The sequence below is a fragment of the Mesocricetus auratus genome, unplaced genomic scaffold (assembly GCF_017639785.1).
Source record: "Mesocricetus auratus isolate SY011 unplaced genomic scaffold, BCM_Maur_2.0 Super-Scaffold_100004, whole genome shotgun sequence".
NCBI lineage: Eukaryota > Metazoa > Chordata > Mammalia > Rodentia > Cricetidae > Mesocricetus > Mesocricetus auratus.
Window position 1 is genome coordinate 28,595,561 of NW_024429189.1, and position 25,228 is coordinate 28,620,788.

The 25,228-nt window shown below is 46.3% G+C and overlaps 1 protein-coding gene across 8 annotated transcripts in view; it reads left to right on the forward strand.

Annotated features, from left to right (window-relative positions):
- Nucleotides 1-25,228, forward strand: part of Tanc1 (tetratricopeptide repeat, ankyrin repeat and coiled-coil containing 1) — a 189,412-nt gene that overhangs the window by 83,851 nt on the left and 80,333 nt on the right. For 6 of the 8 annotated variants that reach the window (XM_021226566.2, XM_021226573.2, XM_040745399.1 and 3 more), the window contains one exon: nucleotides 16,050-16,142. The exons of the other annotated variants lie outside the window; for them this stretch is intronic. In XM_021226566.2, coding sequence (XP_021082225.1) covers nucleotides 16,050-16,142 — 93 coding nt within the window. The remainder of the gene's footprint in view (nucleotides 1-16,049; nucleotides 16,143-25,228) is intronic. 8 annotated transcript variants of the gene reach the window in all.

A 25,228-nucleotide genomic window follows, 5' to 3' on the forward strand; every position in this document is an offset into this window, starting at 1 on the left:
TACCTTAAAAAACAAAGAAGAAACAGTCAGGGACTAGAGCTGTTATTCCATCATGAGTCAACTGCTGAGTCTGTAATTAGGAACCTTGAACAACATAACTTACATTCATGAAAATGTGGGTTAATACTTAGGTAACTACCACTCGGTTAATACTAGGTAGGTTAATACTGGGAACTGCGGACAAGAGATAATATTATTAAAACCAGGTTGGGTGGCTCATTCGTGTTAACTGTCACATGTGGAAGACAAAGAAGACTGGCCCAGAAATTCAAAGCTAGCTTGGTCTACATAAAGAGTTCCAGGCCAGCCAAGGCTACAATGCAAGACTCTGTCACAAACAAACAACAAACATATGTCATTAACCTTGTGTTGGTGTAAATTTTATATAACTGAGTTAATCACTTGTTTTTGGAAGTATTGAGGACTGAACTCATGGTGCCGTTAGTGCTAGGCAAGTGCTCTACCACTGCTTTATGTGTAACTCCCCGCTTTATATTCAGAGTTATTTGTATTTACCCTTCTGCAACCTTGTTTATTTGTGATTTATTCCACTGCTTGCTAGAACATTCCATTTTCTGGGTATCGTTTCACCTTTTGATACTGTTCTAACTGGATGATCTGTTTTGTGACGATCACAAACAAGGACTGAGACCCATTAAGATACTTCTGTGGTTGTTGTAAGCCTAACGGGACTAGGACTTCCCCAGTATCTCCACTGTATCCTTTTTCGTTTTCCATCTTCCAGAGATGAGAAAGCGCCATTTCCTGTGGCTTCTTCCTAGTATGTTATTTCCTACCTGCAGGCTCTTCCTTGGGTCACTTGGGGTTGTTGTGATTCGGCGTGGATGAGAAGCGGCCTTTTAACCCCTGTGATGGAAAGAACAGAAGGAATGACACGGGGCAGTGCAGGGTGAACAGTCTTAATCTGAAACTCCAAAATCTGAAATGCCCCAATATCTGCAATTTCGAGCCTGGACATGACATCATACCCAACCCCATGTGATTGGTCATGAACGAAATTCAGGCACAGTAAAATGTTTGCACATGTTTTCTTCTGGGTCTACCTGTAGGATGGATGAGTGTGAATCAATTTCATGTGGGGCCCAGGCCCCCCATGCCTCGACCCCTGTATTCACATAGTCTAAAACCTGAAATACTCAGAGTTCTGCAAATCTTCGATAATGGATCCTTGCGCTGTGTTGCCTCCTTGTACTTTTGGCTAGAGTGTGGAGACTGGAGAGCACTGGCTATTTCCAGTTCTGGCTTAACATTTGGCATAGCTGTTACCGTGGTTGTGCAAACTCCCCTTGCTGTCTGTTAGGGAAAGCCCTGGCAAGCTGTGAATTGGAACTCAACTTCCTTGTTTGATTCTTGGACCGTGAGTTAATGTCTGCCAAGGTTTCTCTCCCCTATTCTGCAAGAGTGCTTCTTAATTTGGAAATCTCATTCTTGAGAGAGAACTGCTGCTGGCATCTTTGTGTGTGTGTGTGTGTGTGTGTGTGTGTGTGTGTGTGTGTGTGTGTGTGTGTGTGTGTAAGTCACAGGTTGACATTGGGAATCTTCCCAATTGCTTTTCCACCTATTTTATTTTATTTTCGAGACAGAATCTCACTATGTGACTCTGGCTGGCCTGGCACTTTCTGTGCAGATCAGACTGGTCTCAAACGTCGGAGATCCACCTGCCTCTGCCTCCTGACTGCCGGGAATGAAGACATGCTCCCCCACACCTGATATTCCCCCCTAATGTTTTGAAACAGATTCTCTCACTGTATCCACGGCTTCCCCATCCATCTAAGGCAGGCTCAGCCAGCCTCCCCAACATTGGGATTACAGGCACATTTGCTGTGCCTCGCTTTTTTTATGTGGGTACTGGGACTCAAACTCATGTCCTCACGCTTGCCTAGCAACATCGCTGATTGATCCATCTTCCCAGCCTCCCCCAAACCTACCCTATGTAAACCTGAGACCCACATGATGTAATTCTTCCCTGCTCTCTTTCCCTGCTTTATGCCATATTGTAAGGCATTTCTAGTTTCCTTCGTATTTCTAGTTTTCTTTAAGAACTTGATATTTATTGTCAGCTGTTTCAATATTCAATAACTGATTTTCAAACTGGTTCCCACTTAAATGATTGTGTTGTTTTTCATTGAAAGAACTGGTAGCCATGTACGGTGGAACATGCCTGTGATTCCAGGGCATGGAAGGGGTGAGACAGAAGAATCGCATACAAAACAAACCTTGTAGTATAACCAAAAATGTTTTCTGTATTTGCTAGTAATTCCTGGTGTGAATCTTTGGCTGTGATGTCATATGTATCGTAGTGTATATCATTTCCCATCTTGCCAAGAAATAGCCATGCATGTCCATAAGCTCAGTGCTTATGAGGTAGAGGTAACAGAGTCAGATGTTCAAGGTCAGCTACATAAGGCCCTGCCTATATGCATATTGTTTAACAGTAAGTCCTTTATGTTGATGTGTAACCCATCTCCAGAACTCCTGATGCTTTTTTTCTGGCAAATTAATTTCATTTACATCTGGTATTTCCTCAGGGTAGTAGTTTCCCTGAGTGGAATTATTCACCAAAATGGCCTGCATTGTTGAGAGGAGTCTTGCTGCAGACTGGACAGTTGCTTTTCACAAAGTAGTGTTGATTTGACACTCCCTTCAGAGTTCACCGAGAGCTGTTTTTGAAGTGACCATCTTCTGGAAAACATCTAAATGGTTGGTGCTTGTAGGCATTCTGTCTGGGCTGGTTGTGCCTGCTGAGGCCTTTAAAGAGGTGGAGGGTCTCTCCGTGACCCTCCTCTTTTGAACTTCCCATCTGTCCGGGCTTCTTAGATATTTCCATTTCCCTTCTTCCCAGGGTACAATATCAGGGGCATTATCACAGCTGAATCAGATCAAGTTCATGTTTAGGAAAACATTCAGCTGGTGTCCAGTTGCATCTATAACTGCTTGCTGCCTTTGATGCTTGGAGAGGCTCACAGAGATTATGGAGCCTTCTAAGACTGTTAGAGTTAGGAGGGCTCTTAGAACAGCTTCTGGCTGGGAATTCTTTGAAGAAAAGGAAGCAACGATTCCAGGGTCATTAATGCAACATGCCTGAAATTTGTGCAAGTTATTGATCTGTCACCAGTACCATTCTGCCTGTATACTGCGGACACATGAGCTACAAATGAGATTATATGTTCTGGCTTCATGCATGGAGGAGATCACAGGCTGAGGGTGGTGCATTGCATCTGTGAGGTTGCTTCTGGGGATGGAGAATAAGGCAGGGAACACACAGTCCTTCTTCCCCTTGTAGAGATGGTTACTTCTACCCCCTGCTTTCCTTTGAGTGCCTAAGACCAGCCTTCAGCAAGGGTACGTTCCACACACACACACTTTCTGTCATTCTCCAAATGTGTGCTTATGCTCAGAGCCAGTGTGTGTTCCCTACTGGTTCTGAGAGCTTGGAGTCCACTTATTTCTCTGTTCATGAGCCCTAGCTCACTCACGGGGTCATTTGGCTACACCCAGAATTTGCTCCTGGAGCATCCAAAGAAATACCAGCACACTAGTGTGCCAGTCTTCTGCTAGACTTAGTATTTAAGGCATATGAGGAATGGCTTGAGTTGTGTTTCTTTAGCTTCCAGACTACTACTACTACTACTACTACTACTACTACTACTACTACTACTACACACACACACACGTATTATATACACAAAAGTATATGGAATTGCCAGGCATGGTGACACACATCTTGTCGTCTCAGCTACTTAGGAGGTTGAGACAGGAAGATTGCTTAAGACCAATCTGGGGCCATACTGCGACCTTAAAAGTGTGTGTGTGTGTGTGTGTGTGTGTGAGAGAGAGAGAGAGAGAGAGAGAGAGAGAGAGAGAAAACACTAGATGTCTACTCCTTCTGTCCCTCCTAACTGATCATTACTTTTGTCTCTGTCTATTGTTGGCTTTTGCCAGGGTCTCCTATGGAGACTCCCAGTCTTGCCTCAGCTCTTCTATGGTATTGGACCATGCACCACCACACCCAGCTCCCTCTCTCTCTTTCACGGTACACAAAACAACAGTCACACATTTGCCTGTTCTCTAACACAGGACAAGTAAGGGGCTAGATAAAGAACATTCCTGTCTATCCGCTCTTTTCATTGGCTCGGCTGTAGGAGTAGAATGACTGGGTCGAGACACACTTGGTTAACATTGAAGATATGGTTGGTCCTCATAACTGTCTTGTCAGCGTATGTTTCTTAGGAATGGTCACAATTTTACTGTTTGTTTTGAGCTGTCAGTCATGAATGTTATAAAAACCCTCTTTGGTCCATTTTCCACTTAATTAGGTTATAGTGTTTTATGACTCACAGAAGTTTCTAATTTTCTAAAGTTAAATTGATACATTTTCCATTGTAATGTAGCCAGTTGTGTTTTTTTAAAAAACAGATTTATTGAAATATAATTGCATACCACATAATTCAGCTATTTAAAGTTTCCAGTGCAGTTTTTAAAGGCATTTTCACATGGTTACAACCATTGCTAAAGTCTAATTTTAGAACTTTATTTTTTAATCTTACCTAGAAAAGAAAACCCAAACCTACATTTATCACTAATCATCTCCCATTCCTCCCCACCCTTCATTCCCCACTCCCAAGCCCTAAGCAACTCCAATTCCATTCTCTGTCTCTATAGATTACCTATTGGGGGCACTCTGTACAACTAGCATTATAGCAAGCTGTGATCTTCGGCGAGTGATTTTTGTTGCTGTTTTTAGAACATGCTTTGTAGTATGAATCAACATCATTCAGTTTCGTTACCAAATCAGATCTTACCATATTTTGGTTATCCCTTATGGACAGTTGGCTGTTTCCACCTTGGGCTGTCACGAATACTGCTACAGTTTTGTATTTTAACTTTGACGCGCACATCTGCATTTGTTTGTTCTTGCCTGTATATGTAGTATTAGCGCCAGTGGCTCTTAACTGTGGCTCTATGGCTAATGCTTTGCTGTATTGCTAACTTACTTCCTGCAGTGACTACACCACTTGATGCTCCCACCAGTGGAGGAGAAGTAGACTTCCACTTCCCCTAGCAGCCTCTCTATCCTGTTCTTCCTAATTCATTATCCTAGCGCATATAAACTAGTATTTTATGTTTTGCTGCATTTTTAATGGCCTGAATGTAAATTACCTGCTATATTATTTGCAAACATCCTTCCACCCTGTGATTTCTTTTTCATTAAAACGATAGTTTTGTTTCAAACAGGAAGGGTTTTCTATTGTCCGGCTTTTTGCTTGCCTCGGTCCTTTTGATGTCATATGGCCATTACCTAATGTAGCTATTTTTCTCCTAAGGGTTCCGTCGTTTTCACTTCCTCGTATTCAGATCTCTGGTCCACGTCGGGTTGGCCAGTGCATGATGTGAAGTGTGAACTGAATTCGTCATTGCACTCATGGACACCGCTGGTTCCTGAACTGTTTATTGAGAAAGCTGATCTCCCCTCCTTGATTGGTCTTTGGCTGACCCCCATTGCGTCATCACTCCAGCCCATGCCGCTCTCCTCGTTTCGCTTCTCTTTTTTTTGTGCCCTAGGTCAGGGTTTTTCAGAGCTGACTTCAGGGACAGCGTCCCTTCCGTCTTCCCTTTTCACCGTGGGAGGAATAGCCTCTGAATGCGATAAGCACCGCACACCTCATTTCCTTCCGCCAAGCCTTGGGTTGCATCTCTCTGCCTTGATAGTGAATGCATGAATTCCTCAAGGGCAAGAGTCTTGTCTTTGGTTCTTTTCTGTTCCCCCAGGAGCTCTGAAAAGGAGGTTCCAGTCACTTTCTTAATGCTGGCGATGGGACCTAGGCATGAGATTTTTGGTATTCTGCTTTTACCAGCTATGTGCGATTGGTTGGAAACACTAAAGGGCACATAAGCAATTTAGAAATAGTGGTACCTTGCACCCATAAAGCTTTGAGCATAGCTCTTTGCCGTGTCTACAGAGATCACACACTTTATAGTTAAGGTCCAGCCTTCCCCGTGGGCTGGGTTGCTCAGACACCGTGCGCAGAGGGAGTGTGCCCGGGCGTGGTTCTGTTGGCAGCCCCTTGCGTTTCCGAACCCTGGTCACACTCTCATTTTCTTAGGCTTTTCAAGGTTTTGCTGCCTGTTTCCTGCCGCCTGCCTGCAGCTAATGACAGCTGGAGGTTTAGGCTGGTCACACTTATAGCAGTGTCAGCTGCACCCTGTGGTTGTGTCAGATGGCGGCTGGAACAAGCCCAGAGCCATGCTCAGAAGCGAAGGTTTTGCCTCACAGAAAGTAGGTGGGGGTGGGACAGTGAGAATCTTTTTGATACTTGCTGATTCACAGAGAAACCCAGAACTCCCAGAGGCCGGTGGGAGCTGTTCCACCTATCTCTAACGTTAATGAATGTTAGCATGAGGTAGGACTAGACAGAGGGGCTGGCGCTCTGGCTCCAGTCCTCAGATTTGTCGTGAAATGTGAATGCTGGTAGGGGGCAGGAATGGCTTGCTGTGTTGAAGGCAGAGTAGCCAGAGAAGTGCAAAGCCAGAAGCTGGGAAATGAACGTAGCACAGGATGGCGATTCTTTTTGTTTTCAAAGAAGGAAATGGACCGTGGGGAAGAACGTGCCTTCCCATCGTCTCCTCACATGACTGTGGCAAAGCCAGCTCTAGTCTCCTGCCCTTGTCATATAAAGGGCACATAGTACTGTCATGGGGTATTGACAAGTGTCACAAGCCTGCCTACTTTTTTGTTTTGTTTTGTTTTGTTTTGTTTTGTTTTGTTTTGTTGTTATTGTTTTTCTTTTGAGGCAGGATTTCTCTGTGGAGCCCTGGCTGTCCTAGAATTCACTTTGTAGACCAGGCTGACCTCAAACTCACAGATATCTGCCTGCCTCTGCCTCCCGAGTGCTGGGATCACAGGTATGCACCGCAAGCCTCCCTAACCCCCCTCCGGCCCACCTATATTTAATTATCTTCCTAAAATCTATTTACTGATGGCTGCTCACCAGGGCCTGGTATGGACACAGCATGTGTTCGCCCCTCCCCCACCCCATTGAAGCCAGTGCGTTCTGCACACCTGGCGAACACTCTGCCTCTAAACTATATCCTCCAGTTCCACTCAGGGTTTTCTTCTTTTCCTTCTGTGCTGACCTGGAGGCCAGGATGTCACACATGCTAGGTAGGTGTGGTGCTCTACCCCTGAGCTACCTACCTACCCAGCCCCATTACCTTCATTGTTTAGGGACAGTGAGAGCTGAGCCCAGGGAGCCTCCCTGAGAGTGGCTGCTTATCTAGAGTAGTTAGCACTGTCACTCCACTTAGGCCGTCTTTTCTTTGTGTGAAGATGCAGGAATACAGAATTTAGGAAATGCCTCTCTGGGGAAGTTTGATTTTCTCATTACTTTCTTCATAAAAAAAGCCTTCCTTGCTGATGACAGTGAATGTTGGTAAACATGCCACCTTTGAAAGAGCCTGGGAGGCTAAATTCCCCACCAAAAGCCCTGGTCTTCTGGGTAGTCTCCCTAACTGAGGGGGGCAGGACCTCACTGGTGCAGCCTGTCTCCGATTGCTCTATCACAGGCAGGCCAGACTTGGGTCCTCCCAGCGTGGTGGTGTGCTGGAGTAGACTGTAGGTGTTTCCTCCTCCTTATGGAGACGGGGATCTGGTGCCTTTCTTATGGGTGTGATCTTGAATGTGTTTTCTTACATTTCCAGGTTGTAATATTGAGGACCTGCCGTTAGGAAATATCTGTGGGGGAGCAGTGTGGAGCATGGGTGGGTTCTTAAGGATAGATGGGCTTGAGAGAGTGGAGACCTGTGGCACTGTCATGTGTCCTTATATGACTGGGGAAAGAGACTAAAGCTGGCTTTGCCACAGCCATGTGAGCAGGACCACGAGAAGACAGTTTCCAGCTAGTTCCTTGATCTTGGGCTTACTGCTCTCCAAACTATATAAAATAAATAGTTTAGACTACTCTGTGTGGTGCTTTTATTACAGAAGCCCGAAGTGACTATACCACAGGGCAAGCCACATTTAACTTAGATGGAGACTGATGGATAGGGTATGGTGATTGCAATTTCCCCGGGAACCATGTGCTATGGAGCGAAGTCTCCATCTTCCTTCATTTGACTCAGTGGCCACCACTGCGTTCCCACAGGGTTGGTCTTCCTGAGCCTTCATCCTCAGCCAGATGCCCTCCAGTGGGACTCCATCCTCAGATGTGTGTTTTCTGGCAAGCGTGTGTCAGCTTGATGAGCAACTCTGTCTCCTGCAAGACTTTGCTCCCTGCGAATAGGACATAAAAGCAACAGAGCACAGCAGGTTCCAGTCCCAACTCTACCGCCAGCCACTGGGGTCACTCATCCCCTCTTGTTTTGCACATGACTCATGTGATATGGGTAAAATGCTGTATGGGTAATTGCCTGGTGAAGGAAGCTAAGCTAGCTTTCATAACCAGAGATTGGAGTGAAAGAGGCAATGGGTCTCAGCAGAATAGGGCAATGTAGGTGGAGCAGACCGTGCCCAGTGATGTCTTGCCTTGTTAACTGATGACACTCCCCGTATGTTCTCAGTGGAAAAGAGAGGTCAGTAATCAAGAAGATCGTGGTGGCTGCATCCTCCACAGTGACCCCTGTTTGCTCACTAAGCAATGGAGTGAGGTCAAGCAGACAGTAGCCTGGTGTTTGGAACCGCGTGTAGGAGAAAGTCGTGGTGTTGTTCCTTCGTGCAGGCAAGGGATCAGGTCAGTACTTGAGTGGACGCCTTCATGTCAGTTTGGATAGTGCTTACATTGCTCAAACAGTGTCTGGATGACACAGCCGTTATTTTTTTTTCTGTCAGAGAAACAGATTGGTGTTTGCTTGGATGGAAACCAGATGGAGCAGAGAGCTTGTGCATCATTCTAGAAGCATGTAGCTTGTACATTGGAATCCTGTCAGGTACAGGGCATGTGGGGGCAGAGCCAGCCTGACTGTGCGGCCAGCAAATGAGACTACCATAGTTGACCACGTGTCCTCTTTTTCTTTATGGAGTAGATGAAGTAGGCTGCAGATGAGGTCATCGTGTCCTAGTTATGACTCCATCAAAATATTGGAGGGTGTTGTTTGACAATACAGCAAGGACTAGGCACACTGCTATTTTGGGCAGCACAGTGTTTCTCGGGGACTCTGGGTATAGCACTGGTATGCTGGGAAGTTCCCATTTGTGTCAATCAGAATATGACTGTGGAGCCTAAGCTCTTCAGTATAAGTTCAATAAGGGATTTCTTTTATTGAAAACATTTTGGTGCAGTTTATATTATTTTTCAGTGATACAGTTTTTATTAGAGCCAAATGTATACATTTTGAGACCCGAATGAATATGTATACATTCATGCATACATTCACGTTTGCATGTGTGCATACAGGAGATTCTTGGGATAAATGAATATTTTAAAGGTATCTATGAAATGTGAGCGGTATAACTTGTATTATGTGAACAGGAATTTTTGTAGACAATCCCCACTTTTCTCTCACTGCCTTAATAGAAAAATTCTACCCAGGCTTTGTCCTGTCCAGGAGGACAGACCTGGGTTCAGGTCCCAAATCCTTGTTATTGATAACCATATGTCTTTGCAAGTTACTAGACTGATCTCTCTTGATACTTGGTCTCTTCTGTAGAAATGATAGTAGTCATCTGCCATATGTATCTTTGGTGGAATTATAGAGGCTGTTGATGAAGAGTGCCTCCTAGAACACTCTGGAGAAAAGCTACTGAGGTCACATCAAACTGGCTATAACTTCTGAGATCCCATAATTTGCCCTCTCTGGCCTTTGTTTGCCTCTTGTATGACATTTTTAATTTTTTTAAGGTTTATTTATTTACTATGTATACAGTATGCCTGTATGTATGCCTACAGGCCAGAAGAGGGGCACCATATGTCATTACAGATGGTTGTGAGTTACCATGTGGTTGTTGGGAATTGAACTCAGGACCTCTGGAAGAGTAACCAGTGCTCTTAACCACCGAGCCATCTCTCCAGCCCCCCCCCCTTTAATTTTATTTTAGCTTTATATCTCTGACCAGGAGGAAAGAGAAGGCAATACTGTTGAAAGGCAGGAACTTCTAAAACTGAGTTGCTATCTAGATTTTGGGTTGTAATGGTTCAGTTTGGATTTATGCTTACACATTCTGGCCACGGCTTTGGGATTAGTCAACCCATCCATCGCTTCCATAGAAAGGATCTTTCCCGACACTGAATCGGGTTGCATTTCCTGTCGCATGTTTTGTTTCCGCTCCTGTGGCCACTTTTATGGGAAGCGATGAAGATGAAGCAGTGAGGACACGGGTAATCGAGCTTGGAGGAGCATGAGAGGAGCATTTCATACACAACAAGCTGAAAGGGTGCCCCAGAAGGCTCCCTGAGCCCTAGAAGATTCTGCCCAGGAGACATCTAGGAAACCAGTCCAGTTCCTCATGACTGACATTTATCGGTCTTTGGTTTTACGGTGCATACTCTTTTTTGTAAGATTAAAAAAAAATACATGTGAGTGTGCGCACACACATACACATATACACATATGTGCAGATACCTGAAGAGACCAGCAGGGGGCCTTGGATACCCTGGAGCTGGAGTTACAGACTCCCCTGAGCTTCCTGAAGTGGAAACGGGACCTGAGCTCCCCCTGTTTGGCCAGTGTGCTCGTACACACTTCGTGGTGTTTTGCTTGTTTACTTTAGAAGAAGGGAAAACAGATTCTTACTTGTCTACTAAGAGCTGTGAGCCACCTTGGTGAGTTAATAGGGTTGGTGCTTAGATTTTCTGTGATAGACGGTGGTCGAAAACAGAGTCCCATGAATCTGCCCTGAATCGAGGAAGGAACTTCTTAGCATGCTGCTTAAGAGAATCACACTTTTACTTGTGTTTTTGCATATTCCCACTATCTTTGTGGTTGACATCCCGTTTCTCTTTCACCCGGGATATTCTTAGTGACTGTGTCTTTCTTTATATGGAGTGCCCCAAAGGTCCCTTTCGGCCCCAGCTTTCCTGTGTCCAGGACCCCAAAGGTCCCTTTCGGCCCCAGCTTTCCTGGGTCCAGGACCCTTTTCATCACCCCAGGACACTTTGAGGTGGAGGTGGCTATCTGGCGTGATGTTTATTTTTCCGAATGGCCTCAGAGGCACTCTGAGTTATCCGAGTCCGTCTTTTCACTCGGTGGCTTCAGGAGCTTTCATAAACATTGGTTTCATGTGGGTTTTCTCAGTGTTAGCCGTGTGTGCCCTGGGCTAGGGAGGAGGGAGGCATAGAGGGAAGTAGACACTTGGCCCAGAGCTCTTGGGAACACCCAGGTTAGTGAGAGAGACTGGTGGTGATGGAGAAGACACAGCAGTGTCTGTAGGGTGCTGTGACCTCGTGGGAAAGAGGGAGAATTCTTGGTTGGAAGCAGGGGTTCCCTGTGTGTGTTCTGTTGGAAGGGGTTCAAAGTAGATGGTGTCCCCGGCAGACCGGAGCTCCTGGGGGCATCTAGCTGGCCATCGACCAGTCCCCTCAGTGGTCAGGAGGCATGTGAGAACGTGAGTCAGGGCCAGGGTGGATTTGACCTATGCAAATAGCTGGGTCACGGAGCCAGGAAGGATTTAACTTTTTTTTTTTTTTTGGTTGTTTTTGTCAGTAATGTCCTTTGACTGTTTTTATACCAGAGGATGAAAGAAGTTTGGGGTTTGGAGCAGGGCCTGTTTTCTGCTTGCCACTGGGAGTTGAGACTGGTCTGGGACTGTCAGTGATTCATGCGAAGGGCAGCAGCTTCGTTCTCTGCAAGACCAAGAGAACACGGTGGTGTGGAGGTTGGCCTGAGAAAATGTTAGGGAAGCGAAACTCCAGGTTATAGTGACACATTCGCACATGGGAATTTGAGGGGGATAGAATGTGGACAGTGGCTTGGGGCGGGGACGTTTTATTTTCACACATGATATTGACATTGCAGTTGGGATATCAGTGAACCATCATTGAGGCACTGCCCCTGTCTCTGCCCAGCAGCCCAGAGTTTAGGGACCTGTGTCTTGGCAGAGCCAATTGGGAAAGTTGCTAGGGCTCCAGTTTGGTTTTCTAGATGAATTTGCATTTGAAAAAAAACCTTTTTTGGGGTGTGTGCCTAGTACCTTTCCACCAGCCCCCAATACAGTTTTTGTGATACTTCCAAGGTGGGTAGTACTCCTACATTTTTAAAGAATAAGAACTCCAAGGTGCTGATTGGTCCTAAGGTTATAAGTGACGCACTTCTATTGAGACCCAGGTGTACCGCTGGGGTAACTCACCACCATGTGCACTGATCTGACTTTTCAGGGACTTTGGGTCTTCCGCAGAGTCCTGTTTGGGCAGAGTACGAGGGAGTCAGAGTGCAGAACCCAAGTTCAGATCTCTGGCCCTGAGGAGGAAGGCTTGTGGTGTTGAAGGTCAAGCATAGTAAAGAATGAAAAGTGTCTGTTAGCTTTTGGTAATACAGCTATTGACCAGAGTTGGCCATCTTCTGCCGTGGGTCAGACAGGAACTGCATTAGGCTACTATGGTCTCTGTTGCAACCATTGGATCCGGTCACCATGGCACAAAATGGTCTATAAAGTATACGTAGGTAGATGGTCATGGTTGTAATCTGGCACGCATTTATGAAAGTACCCAGTGGTATCATTCTCATGGTTTTCCTGGCCTAGGAGGAGGATTGGAGTTAGAATTTATTCAGTGCTAGACACAGTGTACATGTTTTTAATCCTAGATATAAGTATCAGTCCTATCTACGATGTTCGGAGAATCCTAGGTTAGGCGATAGTTCTCCTGGTGGGTACCCACCCAGCTGATAAATGGCTAGGACCTGAATTCTCTGATTTCAAAGCCTGGTTCATTCTACCTCCCTGGCCTGCTACCCAGGGCAGCGGTCTTAGTCCTGATCATTCTCAGGGGGTCTAGTTGGCACAGAAGACATGGAACCGCACACTGCTGCCATTGTCCTTCCTGTGACCAGTAGCGAAGCTGAGCTTTTCTTCTCCTGTGTCTTCTACAGTAAGTCTGTGGGACTATGAGGACACCAGTACCTCCACCTGGATAGACGCTTCTGCCTCCGGTGGCATCTGCCAGTTACTGTTTAAGCCTGGGTCAGTTTTGATTTTATTTTCATAAACGTTTTGTAGTAGTTTTAGATTTATAGGGAGGTTGCAAACAAGTTCCAGCCGGGCAGTGGTGGCACATGCCTTTAATCCCAGCACTCAGGACGCAGAGGCAGGCGGATCTCTGTGAGTTCGAGACAAGCCTTGTCTACAAGAGCTAGTTCCAGGACAGGTTCCAAAGCTACACAGGGAAACCCTGTCTGGGGTGAGGGGAGAGAAGCAAAAACAAAACAAAACAAAAGTTCCATATAGCCTATGGTCAGTTTCCTGCGTTATTAACTCAGAGCATTGTGTAATACAGAACCAATATTGATACCTACTAATGTCTGTATTTGTGCTTTCCCCACATCTCTAATGCTCTTTTTCTATTCCACAATACCATATCACATTCAGATATCATGTCTCTGTAGATTTTTCTTTTTCTTTTTTGGTTGTTGTTGTTTTTGTTTTTCGAGACAGGGTCTCTCTGTGTATCCCCAACTGTCTTGGAACGCTCTCTGTAGACCAGGCTGACCTTGAACTCAGAGATCAGCCTGCCTGCCTGCTTGTGGCTCCCGAGTGCCGGGACTCAAGGCTTGTGCTGCCACCGCATGGCATTTCTGTAGATAGACTGTGACAGTTTCTCAGACTTCCTTTGTTTTGGTGACCCTGGTGGTTTGGGTACGGTGTTTTGTAGGTCTAGTGGAACGTGTCTGATGTTTTTCTCACCACTGGCCAGGACTTAAGGGATTTCGGGCAGAACTCGGAGAGCTGTGGTACCCTTTCTCATCCCGCAGAGCTGAAGGTACCTAACCGGCAGTGTCATTTACCTCCGTTCATTTGGTCTTGATCACCTGGCCAAGGTTTTGGCTGTCCATTTTCTTCATGGAAGTTACCGTCTCCTTCCCTCCCCGCTTCCATTGACCACGTAAGGAACACACTTTGTTCTCTGCATGGTCACTGGACACAGGTAAGGGCGGGCGCTAACTTTGTGCCCCCGACAATGGAGCGTGTTTGTAAATCTTCGGGGATTGTGCTGGCTCTTGGGAGCTGTGTCTTCCAAGTGTGGATTTCAGTGTGTAGGGCCTTTGGGAATGTCAGGTGTATACCTGGGGTGCTCTGGCCTTTGCGCCTGCCTTGGTGCCTGGTCCCCCTGCTGTTCAGAGTGTTCTGTTAGGGTAGGTGTAAAATGGGCCCGAAGTTGTTGCCTCTGAATTTTAATTCCTTAGTGTAAACTGCTGAGCATATATGTGTCATCTAAAATCTTACAGAAAAAGCATCTTGGACTTTATATTCCTTAGACTGACAATCATTTCTTACCTTGATGGTGAAGAAACTTCTCTAGCAAGCATGTTATGTGCCTTTGGGGCCTTTGTGTGAAAATGGCATTGAGACAGCGCCACCTTGTGGTAAATACTGAATGTTTCGGGGACAATTTCTGCTAAGTTCTGCAACTCTTAACTGTTCTAGCAGGAAGTTTTCAAAAGAAAAAAATGTTTTGTTCTTCAAAGAATTCAAAGAACTGCTACTTTGGTTTTATATATTACCAAGTTTAGGTAAAAGATGGGTACTTTAAAGTAGCCAATTATAGTTGTTCTAAGAAGGAAAAGAAAGCAACTTGGACTGGTGAGATGGTTCAGTGATAAAGAGAGGACTTGAGTTTGGATCCCAGCACCCATGTCTGGCAAATGCCTGTTAACTCCAGCTCCAACTCTGAGGACCCAGTGACCTCTTCTAGCTTCTGCATGTGAGCACGTGGGCGCACACACACCTTTTTTTAAAAGCACAGATGTTAGGTCAGACGTTCTCAGCCTGATGTTTATCACGGTCGGCTTTCATAGGAAGGTCAGATACATTGTAGCAGATTTCACCATTAAATAATCCCACAGGCACCTGGGCTGTGGTGTGTTGGATGTGGAAATCCTTCTCTCTGCTGTGCCTTGAACCCAGAACATGGATGGACAGAGTCAACCCACGGCCGAGGGCCTTGCCGTGCTCTGGGTCACTGCAGGGGATGGCAGTAGGGATGCTGTAGGGACTCCAGAGTGACTTATGGCTCAGCCCAGCACCCCATTGCATGCTGTCTGCAGGAGATGCCTCAGCAGGCAAGAAAGCCAGTGCCTTTCGTGACCTCACAATGATGCATTTGTGGCCTGCTGCGAGCCAGGTCTGCACTGAGTCAGTAAGGTCCCCACTGCAGAGACGCAGTGGCTTAGGCCAGAGTGCTTCCTTTGTTTAAAGTGCCACCGCCCAGCAGGGCGCTGTCTGGAGGTGCTTTCAAGGACATGGGCAGTGATGCCTGATGCCTTGCCACCTGGTTAGGAGCTGGAGGACAAGCAGGGACTTGGAGTTAGAGTCGCTTCCCTTCCACTAATAATTTGGAAGGAAAGCTTGACCTTACCACGTGGAGAGGTCATTTTTAAGAAGAACTTTTCATTTCTGAGAGCAACATCTTATTTACATTAGAACATATAAAATTTATTTTCAGTATATTCTAGCTGACAATTTAAAGCATAGTTTCCATAGCCTTTAAATTCAGTTTTAAGTCTTGTACTTATTAACAGATTTAAAACTATATTTAATATGAATTCCATGTAAGACTGAGAACCATACAATTCAGGGAGGACCCACAGGCCACTCAGCTATCCCATTCACTACCGTTTTTTTAAAGGCTAGTAATTTTCTGCTAAGTATCTTCTCAGGTTCTGATAGGGGACAAGTTCACTCCTAAATATAACATAACTGTGCCGATTCCTTGAGTTTCTTTCAACTCTTCATTTCGTTCTAAACTTTGCTTAGGTTGTAGGGCAGCTGTCAGGAAAGATTGAAGGCCAAAAACTGTGTGTTCTTAGGATTAAATCTGGCCTTGAGTTTGGAGCAAACACATAATATCTGAAGCAAGCCATTTATTGCCCTTTCTTGTTAACAGTCCAGACTGCGCAGGGGATCCCTGGCCACTTGAAGTTGTCTCTCATGGGGAAGGCCTGTGGTCCAAGTGGAGCTCCCACACTGGTTCTGAAGAGTGAGTGTTTCCTGGGGCTACAGTGCCATGTTATCACTGTTTGGTGATTTTAACTGTGGATGTCTATCTCTCGGAGTCACAGGAAGATGTCCGTAGAGACGTTGTCTGGGAGGACTCCTACCTTCTGTACCTTCTGGTGGTTCCAGATGTTTCCACTTTGTCTCCCCCCACTGTAGAGTGAAGCCTTCTCGCCAGCCTGGTTCCAGAGCCGCATCAGTCCCAAATAAACACACAGGAGGCTATATTAATTATGAAGCGGTTGGCCATTTGTTTGGTTTCCTACTGGCTAGCTCTGACTTAAATATTTACCCCATAATTGTTAATCTAAGTATTTTCTCTTACCGGAGAAAGGGGTCCGAACCTCTTAGTCCTGTGGCGGCTACATCATGACTCCTTGTGTTTCTCTTTCCCAGAATCCTCCTCGACTCCTAGTCCCACCTATCTTGCTTCCCTATTGGCCAACAGTGCTTTATTCAACAACCAATAAGAGACAGATTTACAGAATGACATCTCCCATCACCCCACATTTCTCCACTCTCTATTTCACTTCGTTACCTTTCCCTGCATTGCAGTCTTATTGCCTCCCTCTCTCCTGCAAGGATACACGTATTTGAGACCCGTCTGGATAATCCGAGATGTTCCCCTCATCTCAAGATCCTTATCCTAATCATGAATCTCTGCAGACCTAGAAATCAAGTGGCTGCACATTCCAGGAAATAGATCATGGACGTGGACACGTCCCTGGAAACTGTTATCATTTATCATACGCGTCTAACACCGCCTTACCTGATGGCCTCATGAAAACTCTGCTGAACTAATTTGCATGCGCATCCGCATCTCTTGCCAAAGGAAACAGAAGAGAAAACTGGAGGCGTCTCTCAGCGCAGATCCTCAGCGTCCACAAATGCAGAGAAATTGTGTAAAAGCCACCACAGTCAAGATGGAGACCAGTTCCTTCATCTCAGTATAGCTACCACAATGTATTCACCCTGCTCCATTCTAATCGGCTGTACCCAAAGCCCTGGCAACCCATGGTCTTTCCCCAAACCTAGAATTTGCCTTTTCGGAATGTGGTGTGTAGAGCCATCCATTACACAGTCCCTTTGAGTCCAGCTCCTTGGCTGGGTGTCCGTGAGATCCACCCATGTTAAAGTGGGTATCAGTAAACCTTTAGTAAATGTCTCAGAAGTGGTCCACCGCTGGCGTATGTCGATGCTTGTCCATTTTGCCAGCTGGAAGACACTTGACTAGTTTCCAGTTTGGGATGATTCTAAATAAAGATGTTATAGCTGTGCGCACGCCGCCTTGTGCGTAAACGTGCTCCCTTCTCTTGGGTCGGGACTCACGAGAGGGTTTGGCAGGATCCTGCAATGTGTCTAAGTTTGTGTGGAAGTGCCAGCTGTTTTCCAGAGAGCTGAAAGATTGTGTGGTCTCGCCGGTGAAATGGGAGCTTGGTTGCTCTGCATCCTCAGCAGGGGCCTGTTCTGTGTGGTTGAAGCGTTAGCTGTTCTGCAAGGGATGCACGTCCTCTGAGAGGGACTTCGACGTCTGTGGTGGTCTCACTGTGACCCAGTTAGGCTTAGAGGGCTTTATTAACTGTTACCATCATCTCTAGTTTTGAGGCAAGATTGTATGCAGCCCAGACAAGGGTGACCTTGAACTGTCTAGCCTCCTGCCTCTACCTTCCAAGTGCCAGGGTTACAGGCCAGGGTGACTGCATCTCATTTTATGTGGTGCTGGCGACCGAACCCAAGGAAGGCTTCACACATCCTAGCCAGGCACTTTGCCAATTGAGATAACAGCCCCAGCTCCCAGATTGCAACTGAGACCTATAATTAATCTTCCTTCTAATCTAATTATAGCTGTATATCTTAACAACAGTTCTTCCTAGATGTCTCTCTCTGAAAGTGGTTAGAGTGTGCATCTCTCGGGCCTTTTCCTGCCCTTGATGTCAGTACCCGGAGGTTACTCTTCCAGAAACTGGGAAATGACCCTTCTTCTAGGAAAGGAGAAGTGCTTTCTTCCAGGCCCTTCACAAAACTAATGTTGTTAGCTATCAGATTTATTTGTAAATAAATGGTTCAACCAGTTGACCATACCTAATCTGAAATGCCTTGAAGTTGGAAGACTTTAATGTTTGAAGTATTTATTTATACATACAATAAGTTATCATAGGGGTAGGGCCCAAGTCTAAGCATAAAATTAATTTATAGTTATATAAATTATATAAAATTTATGTAAACCACACACACACAACTTGAAAGTTACACTGCCCTTCCACCCCCAGACAGGGTTTCTCTGTGTAGCCCTGGCTGTCCTGGAACTCACTCTGTAGTCCAGGCTGGTCTCAGACTCAGGGAGCCACCTGCCTCTGCCTCCCGAGTTCTGGGATTAAAGGTGTGACCTCCACTGCCCTGCTTTTGAAAATAACTTTATACAGTATTTTCAGTGTGCTTGTGTTTTGACTGTAGCTTGTTACGTGAATCAGATGGAAAATTTACCATTTGCACATCAGGTCTGTCTGTACTCAAAAAACATGTTTTAAAAATTCCCCCACCGGGCTGGAGAGATGGCTCAGAGGTTAAGAGCACTCCCTGTTCTTCCAGAGGTCCTGAGTTTGATTCCCAGCAACCACATGGTAGCTCACAACCATCTGTAATGAAATCTGGTGCCCTCTTCTGACCTGCAGGAATATATGCAGGCAGAACACTGCATACATAATAAATAAATCTTTTAAAAACTCCCCCTACCCTCTGTGTGTGCGCGTGTGTGTATGTGTGTGCATGCGTGCATATCTGACCTCAGAAGCCTTAAGTCCTCCTGGAGCTATGAGCTGTAGTTGCAGGCAGTTGTGTCTTGCCCAGTATGGTGGTGGGAACTGAATTTGGGTCCTCTGCAGGAACAACAAATGCTCTTCTGAGATGTCTCTCCATCTACCCCAGCCCCCAACAGATATTTTTTGAAAGTTAGGCATTTTTAGTTGTTAGAACAAAGAATACTTCTGTTAGGGCTTGCCCACAGGGTGACTTGTTTGGCTTTGCTTTTCCAGAACGAATCCTTGCAAGAGGCTGTCTCCAGCCTATGGCTATGTCTGTGTGCAGCCACTGCTACTCTAGTCTCCCTTGAGACCGTAGGAATGGTCCTGCTGAAGAGTCCCTGTGTGCTGCAGCCTTTGTTGACTCTGGTCCTCCTCCTGTTTATCAACCCTCTACCCTTCCACATTCTCTTTGGGGGTGCAAAGAGGAAAGGGATCAAACTTCAGAAGCTATGTCTGCATATCTTGTTTTTTACATTCACTACAGATCTCTCTGAGTTGAAGGCCAGCCTGGTCTACACGGTGAGTTCAAAGCCAGCCAGAGTTACATAGTGAGACCCAGTTTCAAAAAGAAAACTTCAAGATTAGCCAGGTGCCATGCCTGCCTGGAGCATATTCAGGCACTTAGGAGGATGAATGAGAGTTTGAGACCAGCCTGGTCTGGTCTACACAGCAGGTTCCACACTGCAAGATTCTGCTTTTTAGGAGGTGTGTGTGTGTGTGTGTTGTATGTTCTGTGGGTCCTGCTGTTGTCACACTCTGCCTTACTCCTTTGGGACAGGATCTTACTGGGAGCTGGACCACACACACGTGTGCACGCATGCACACACGCACACACGCACACACACATGCATGCACACGCATACACACACAGAGAATTATTTTTAGTGGAAACACTCTAAAATGATAAGTTACCTCCACCCTGTCCTCTTTCGCCGCCTGGAGATAAAGCCTGGCTTGGTTTATTTTTGTCATGTCTTTAAAAACATTCCTTATATGGCAGTTTCTAAGCAGCAGAATAGCTGTGTGGTGAAAATGTCAAAAAGAGCAGGAAAAGCTGACCACTGAGAAAAGTGTGTTTGGAGACTTGAGCAAAGACAGAATCCTGACTGGAGAGAAGGCTGGCCCTTCTAGCTGCAGAATAGGGCAGCTGGGGTGGCTTCTCCCACATCTTCCACACCCTTCTGTGTGACTGAAGAAGTTGACAGCAGCCGCTGCGCTCCGACTACTCGGTATCTGCAACCCGATGCCTGTGACCTCTGTTTGGCACGTTTATGTGTGTTTGCTTCCTTGGGGTTTCAGGGTCCTTTATAACTGGGCCCTTTTCAAATATGTTTAAGAAAAAAAAAGGGCTTTGGAAGTTTTGGTTCTTTTTTCCTCCCCTGTTGCAAATTCATGTTGTGGTTTTGGTGGGGTGGTGGAGAGCGCATGTCATCTGTGGGTGGCACTGGCCGCTATGGGCGGGGCCTGCTCCTCTACTGGAAGGTGACCATGTTTAAATTCTGAGAGGGGAGTGGAGGGTGAAGGTCGCAGTGGCCTTAAGTTTAGCGTTTCCTGTCTGCTGTCTAGTCATCCTCCTCGGTCTTCTGCTTCTTGGTGTCAACATCATCCTCATCCTCATCCTCATCTTCATCTTCATCCTCATCTTCATCCTCATCCTCATCTTCATCCTCATCCTCATCTTCATCCTCATCCTCATCTTCATCCTCATCCTCATCTTCATCCTCATCCTCAGCCACCCACGTGTCTGTAGGAGCCTCAGCTTCCTCGTCTTCACCTCCATCCTCTTCCTCGCCGTCACCTTCATCCTCCTCCTCCTCTTCCTCCCCAACTTCTTCCTCTACCTCACTGTCAGCCTCCTGCTCCCCATTTTCCTCATTAGCATTCCCATTTGTTAGGGGGTCAGCCATTCTTAATGATAACGGGCGGCCGGCAGCCGAACCAGCCATCGGAACATTCTCTATCCCATTTCTGACCTTACTTGTGGTTCATTTTTATTATTACCAGGTTCATTATAATCTCAAAGGAGGAAAACAGCAACAACAACAAAAATCTTATTCCGAGCATTCCAGTAACTTTTTTTGTCTATATACCTAGCTATGCTGTAAGTAATTGGTTTGTATGAGATGGTTAAAAGGGCCAAAGATAAAAGGTTTCTTTTTTTTCTTCCTTTTTTTTTGCCCATGAAGTTGCTGTTCTTTCTTTCTTTCTTTCTTTCTTTCTTTCTTTCTTTCTTTCTTTCTTTCTATCTGTCTATCTATCTATCTATCTATCTATCTATCTATCTATCTATCTACCTACCTACCTACCTACCTACCTACCTACCTACCTACCTATCTTTGGCCTGTTTGATGTGTGTGTGTGAAACAATGTCCAACAATAAAGCGGAATTTTATTTTGGAAAAAAAAAGCTGGAGCCCTTTTCTTTATCACATGATACATATAGAGCTGGGGAAAGTACATTTGGATAGAGAATGGGAAAGACAGATGCTGTGCCTGGGCATTGGTGGTGCACACCTTTAATCCCAGCACTCAGGAGGCAGAGGCAGACCCATCTCCGAGTTAGAGGCCGGCCTGGTCTACAAAGTGACTCCCAGGACAGTCCTACACAGATAAGCTCTGTCTGGAAAATCCAAAATGAAAAAATAGATAAAAGTCATGTAGAATGAGTTTAACTTAGGATCAAGAAAAGCCCACTCGCTAGATGTCATGGGGATAGTGGTAATCCCAGCACAACTTGGTAGATAGAGGTAGGATGATTGTGCACTTGAGGTCAGCCTGGGTGAATTGTATACTCTAGGCTAGCCGTGATCCTGTCTTTAAAAAGCAGCTGAACAAAAACTCAAATATTACCCTAAGCTTCTTAGTCTGGGCCAGCCTAGGACGTAGCCTAGGATGGGTGTGGACATGTGCTGGGCAGTAATTTCCCCTGCGTGAGGAGGCTTGAGGGAAATGGGCTTTTCAGTCTTAACCCGTGTCCATAAGTTGCATGGCTGTTGTGTATGGAATGACTTTTGGCGGGGAGGGTGCTGAGGTCATTGTCGCTGTGGTTTAGTAAGTGGCCATTCAGGAGGGAGACCTGTGGGGGTGATTTCACTGGTGTGGCCTCGGTGGTCCTCTTTAGCAGCTGCAGCCTGATTGGCTGGCACGTCCCAGACTGAATGCTCCCTGTCACAGTAGACCCTTGTTGTTAGGTGTAATGCTGTTTTTCTCTCGGCGGCCTTCCTCCCGGCTCCCTTAGTTCTGTAATGATACAGTTACGGTCAAGTGACTTGCAGGGCAGGGCCTTTCACTGATGGGGTCCATCTGGGGGGTCTCCAACTCCTTTTATACATGACTTTTACGTACTGAGGTGCTGTTGTAAGGTGAATGGGGAGGTCTGGCTTTGCTAGAACATGGCGGTCAGGGGTTTGTCAGCTATGGTACTTGGTAGGTCTGAGCTTCCCCAGAGTGATACCGTCTGCATCTTACCCTGCCTTGGTGCCCAAGCGTGCCTGTCAGTGTTCCCACAGCTGAGTGGGAGTAGAGGGTAGGGACCTTTGTCCCTTGAGCCTATCAGGGCCTACACACATAACACTTTTAGTCCTTGTTTTTCATAAACACTACTGTTCTCTCGGGGCTTTGAATTCATCCTTCCTAGAGAAATTAACTCAGCTTTCAGGATCAAGGCTCGGGAAGAGGCCTAGCTCCTTTTCCACCCTGCAGGGTTGGCCTCTCTGGCCCCTGCTCTCTGACTGGACTGTGACTCTGAGGCTCATGGCCCTTATGTTTCCTGCTCTGCTTGGACCTCTGCTCCGTGGGAGTGAGTCCTCATCCCAATGTCAGAAGTTTGTTCTCACCTGTAGATGTCTCCTTTGCCCAGCTCTCCCTGTTTAATCCCTTTACAGCAACTTTAACAGCCCTTGAGAAGGGAGAGGCGAGTCTTCATTTGCCGGGTTCGGTAGAAAGTGTGCGCGAATCCTCTAACGATTCATCGGGGCAAGAATAAAACCTCTCTGCCTATAAACATATCTTGTTTTACAGCATCCACGGTTCGTGAAAAGCAATTTACATGAAAGGGTCACACTGGAGAACGGTTGTTTATATTCACTTTAATATTTCTGCTGCTAGTAAAAGTTAGGGGAGACCAGAGACACGTGGGGCTAACACGAGCTTTGCTACCTCCATGAGTTCCTATTCTCTGGCCCTGTGCAGAGTTGAAGGCCTGGTGTAGGATTGCTAGTTGTGGCTCAATTCCCAGGCTTCAGAGCTGTGCAGACAGCAGTGTGAATTCTTTTGCACGTGGAGCTAATTGTTGGATTTACTTGAGCCTCAGTTTCCTGACCTAAACATGGTGAACATTGTGCTTTTGTCCCCCAGGTTTCTAGGACCGAATTAGTGGATGCATGGAAATGTGCTTAGCCTGAGCGACCACTGGGGGATGGTTGGGGGAGTGGTACAGGTTTTATTTACCTCACTGTATAGTTGTTTATGCCTGGGAACCACATAGCCCTGGTTTGTGCCCACATGGATTTTGCCCCCATCATAAGAGCCTCACTTGTTTGACTCTTAACTCTGGGACACACTGAGATTGGAGTAAGAATAAGGGGGAGACAAAGAAGGAGGGGTACGGTGATGAAACCTAGATTTGTCCAAATTTGTTCAGAATCCGCTCTTAACATGGCAACACCTCCGGGTTGGCAAGTGTGAATTTGTTTAAGGAGGACTTGAACCTAGGGCTCTGCGTGTGATAGGAAGGTGCTCTCCCAGTCAGCTCTGTCCTTAGCACTCTGGCTACTGTGTGTTTTCAGATAGTCTCACTAAGTTAACCATGCTGTCCAGAAAGTTCCTCTGTAGCCTGGATGGCCTTGGACCTGCTATGCGCCTGGCTTAGCTTCTAGAATAGTTAGGATGACTAGGCTGCCGCTCCAGGCCCAGATCCATTGCAGATGCTTAGACAGGTGGGTTTGGATGTCTGTTGAAGGCTCCCAGTGACACAGGACTCCTTGTTCCCACCATTCCCAAGACCTCTTGCTATCCTGTGAAGGAATCCACATTTTAAGAAAGCACCAAACTGTTAAGAGGGTAATTTTGAGAGGATGCTGGGTAACTTTGGAGCCTGGAACTAGATCCCTGGATTTGCTGCTGTTGCACCCCAAGTTCTGGTGAGCAGGGCAGGTGTATCCGTAGCAGTGGGTAAAGCTGAGACCATAACAGCTCGGCATCGTCAGACAGTTGTAACAAAAGGCTTTGCTGCCTCTCTGTCCTGTAACTGTTAGGGACAAGATGTCAGGGCTGTGCTTTGCTGTAGGGAGCTGGGGACAACTGAAACCCCGTATAGTTCTCAGCTCTCGTGTCCTGTTTCTTTGTCCTGTTCTGGCCGTCTTGCTGTTTCTGTTCTTCCTGGCAAAGGCTTTCTTTTTAGGCGCTCTGTTTTCCCTCTTACCTATCTTAAGTATGGATGTTTACATGCATTAAATAAAATCTGGATGCTGTTGTAAATGCCACAGCCCTTACTCACACTGTGAACATATTTCCCCATTCCTGTAACCATCACACTGAAATTAAAAAAAATTCTCTGACAGTTAAATAAACTGTTAAAACAGCCATGTACTTAAATACTCCATTAGCCGTCTGTAATCATGTTTTCTAAAGTTTGAAATGGCATCCTTTTCTAAAAAGAAGCCTCTTTCATAGCTTGGCCTGTTTAAGATGCACTGCATTACCGCCGGCTGGGAACTGGATTGTTTTTCTAGGCTTGCAAATGCTTTCACAGTAAACCTTTAGATGGCAGCATCTCTCACCGTGAGCCATTGAACGCTCTTTCAGACATGTAAGATGTAGAGACAGGAGGCTGTTCACAGTCAGCCTAGATCACCTGCTTGCTGTGGGCATGAAGCCAGGGCACTGGTCTGGTCAGGGTAGGGGCCTAGGCTGGCTAGAGGACAGGTGTTGTAGTCTGCCTGGAACACTGCCCCCCCCCCCCCATCCCTCCAGCCCCGCCCCCCTGACTCCCTATCCCTCCAGCCCCGCCCCCTGACTCCCTATCCCTCCAGCCCCGCCCCCCTGACTCCCTATCCCTCCAGCCCCGCCCCCTGACTCCCTATCCCTCCAGCCCCGCCCCCTTTCTCTGTGACCTTGTGCAAACTATAGCAGGTAGAACAGGTGATTCAGGACCAACATGGAATGTGCAAACAGGCATTGTTTTTCCTTCTCAAGTCACTGTAGATCTAGTTCATAGACTAAGCAATTCACCTAGCCAAGCATGTACAGTACTATAGTTTTTTTTAGT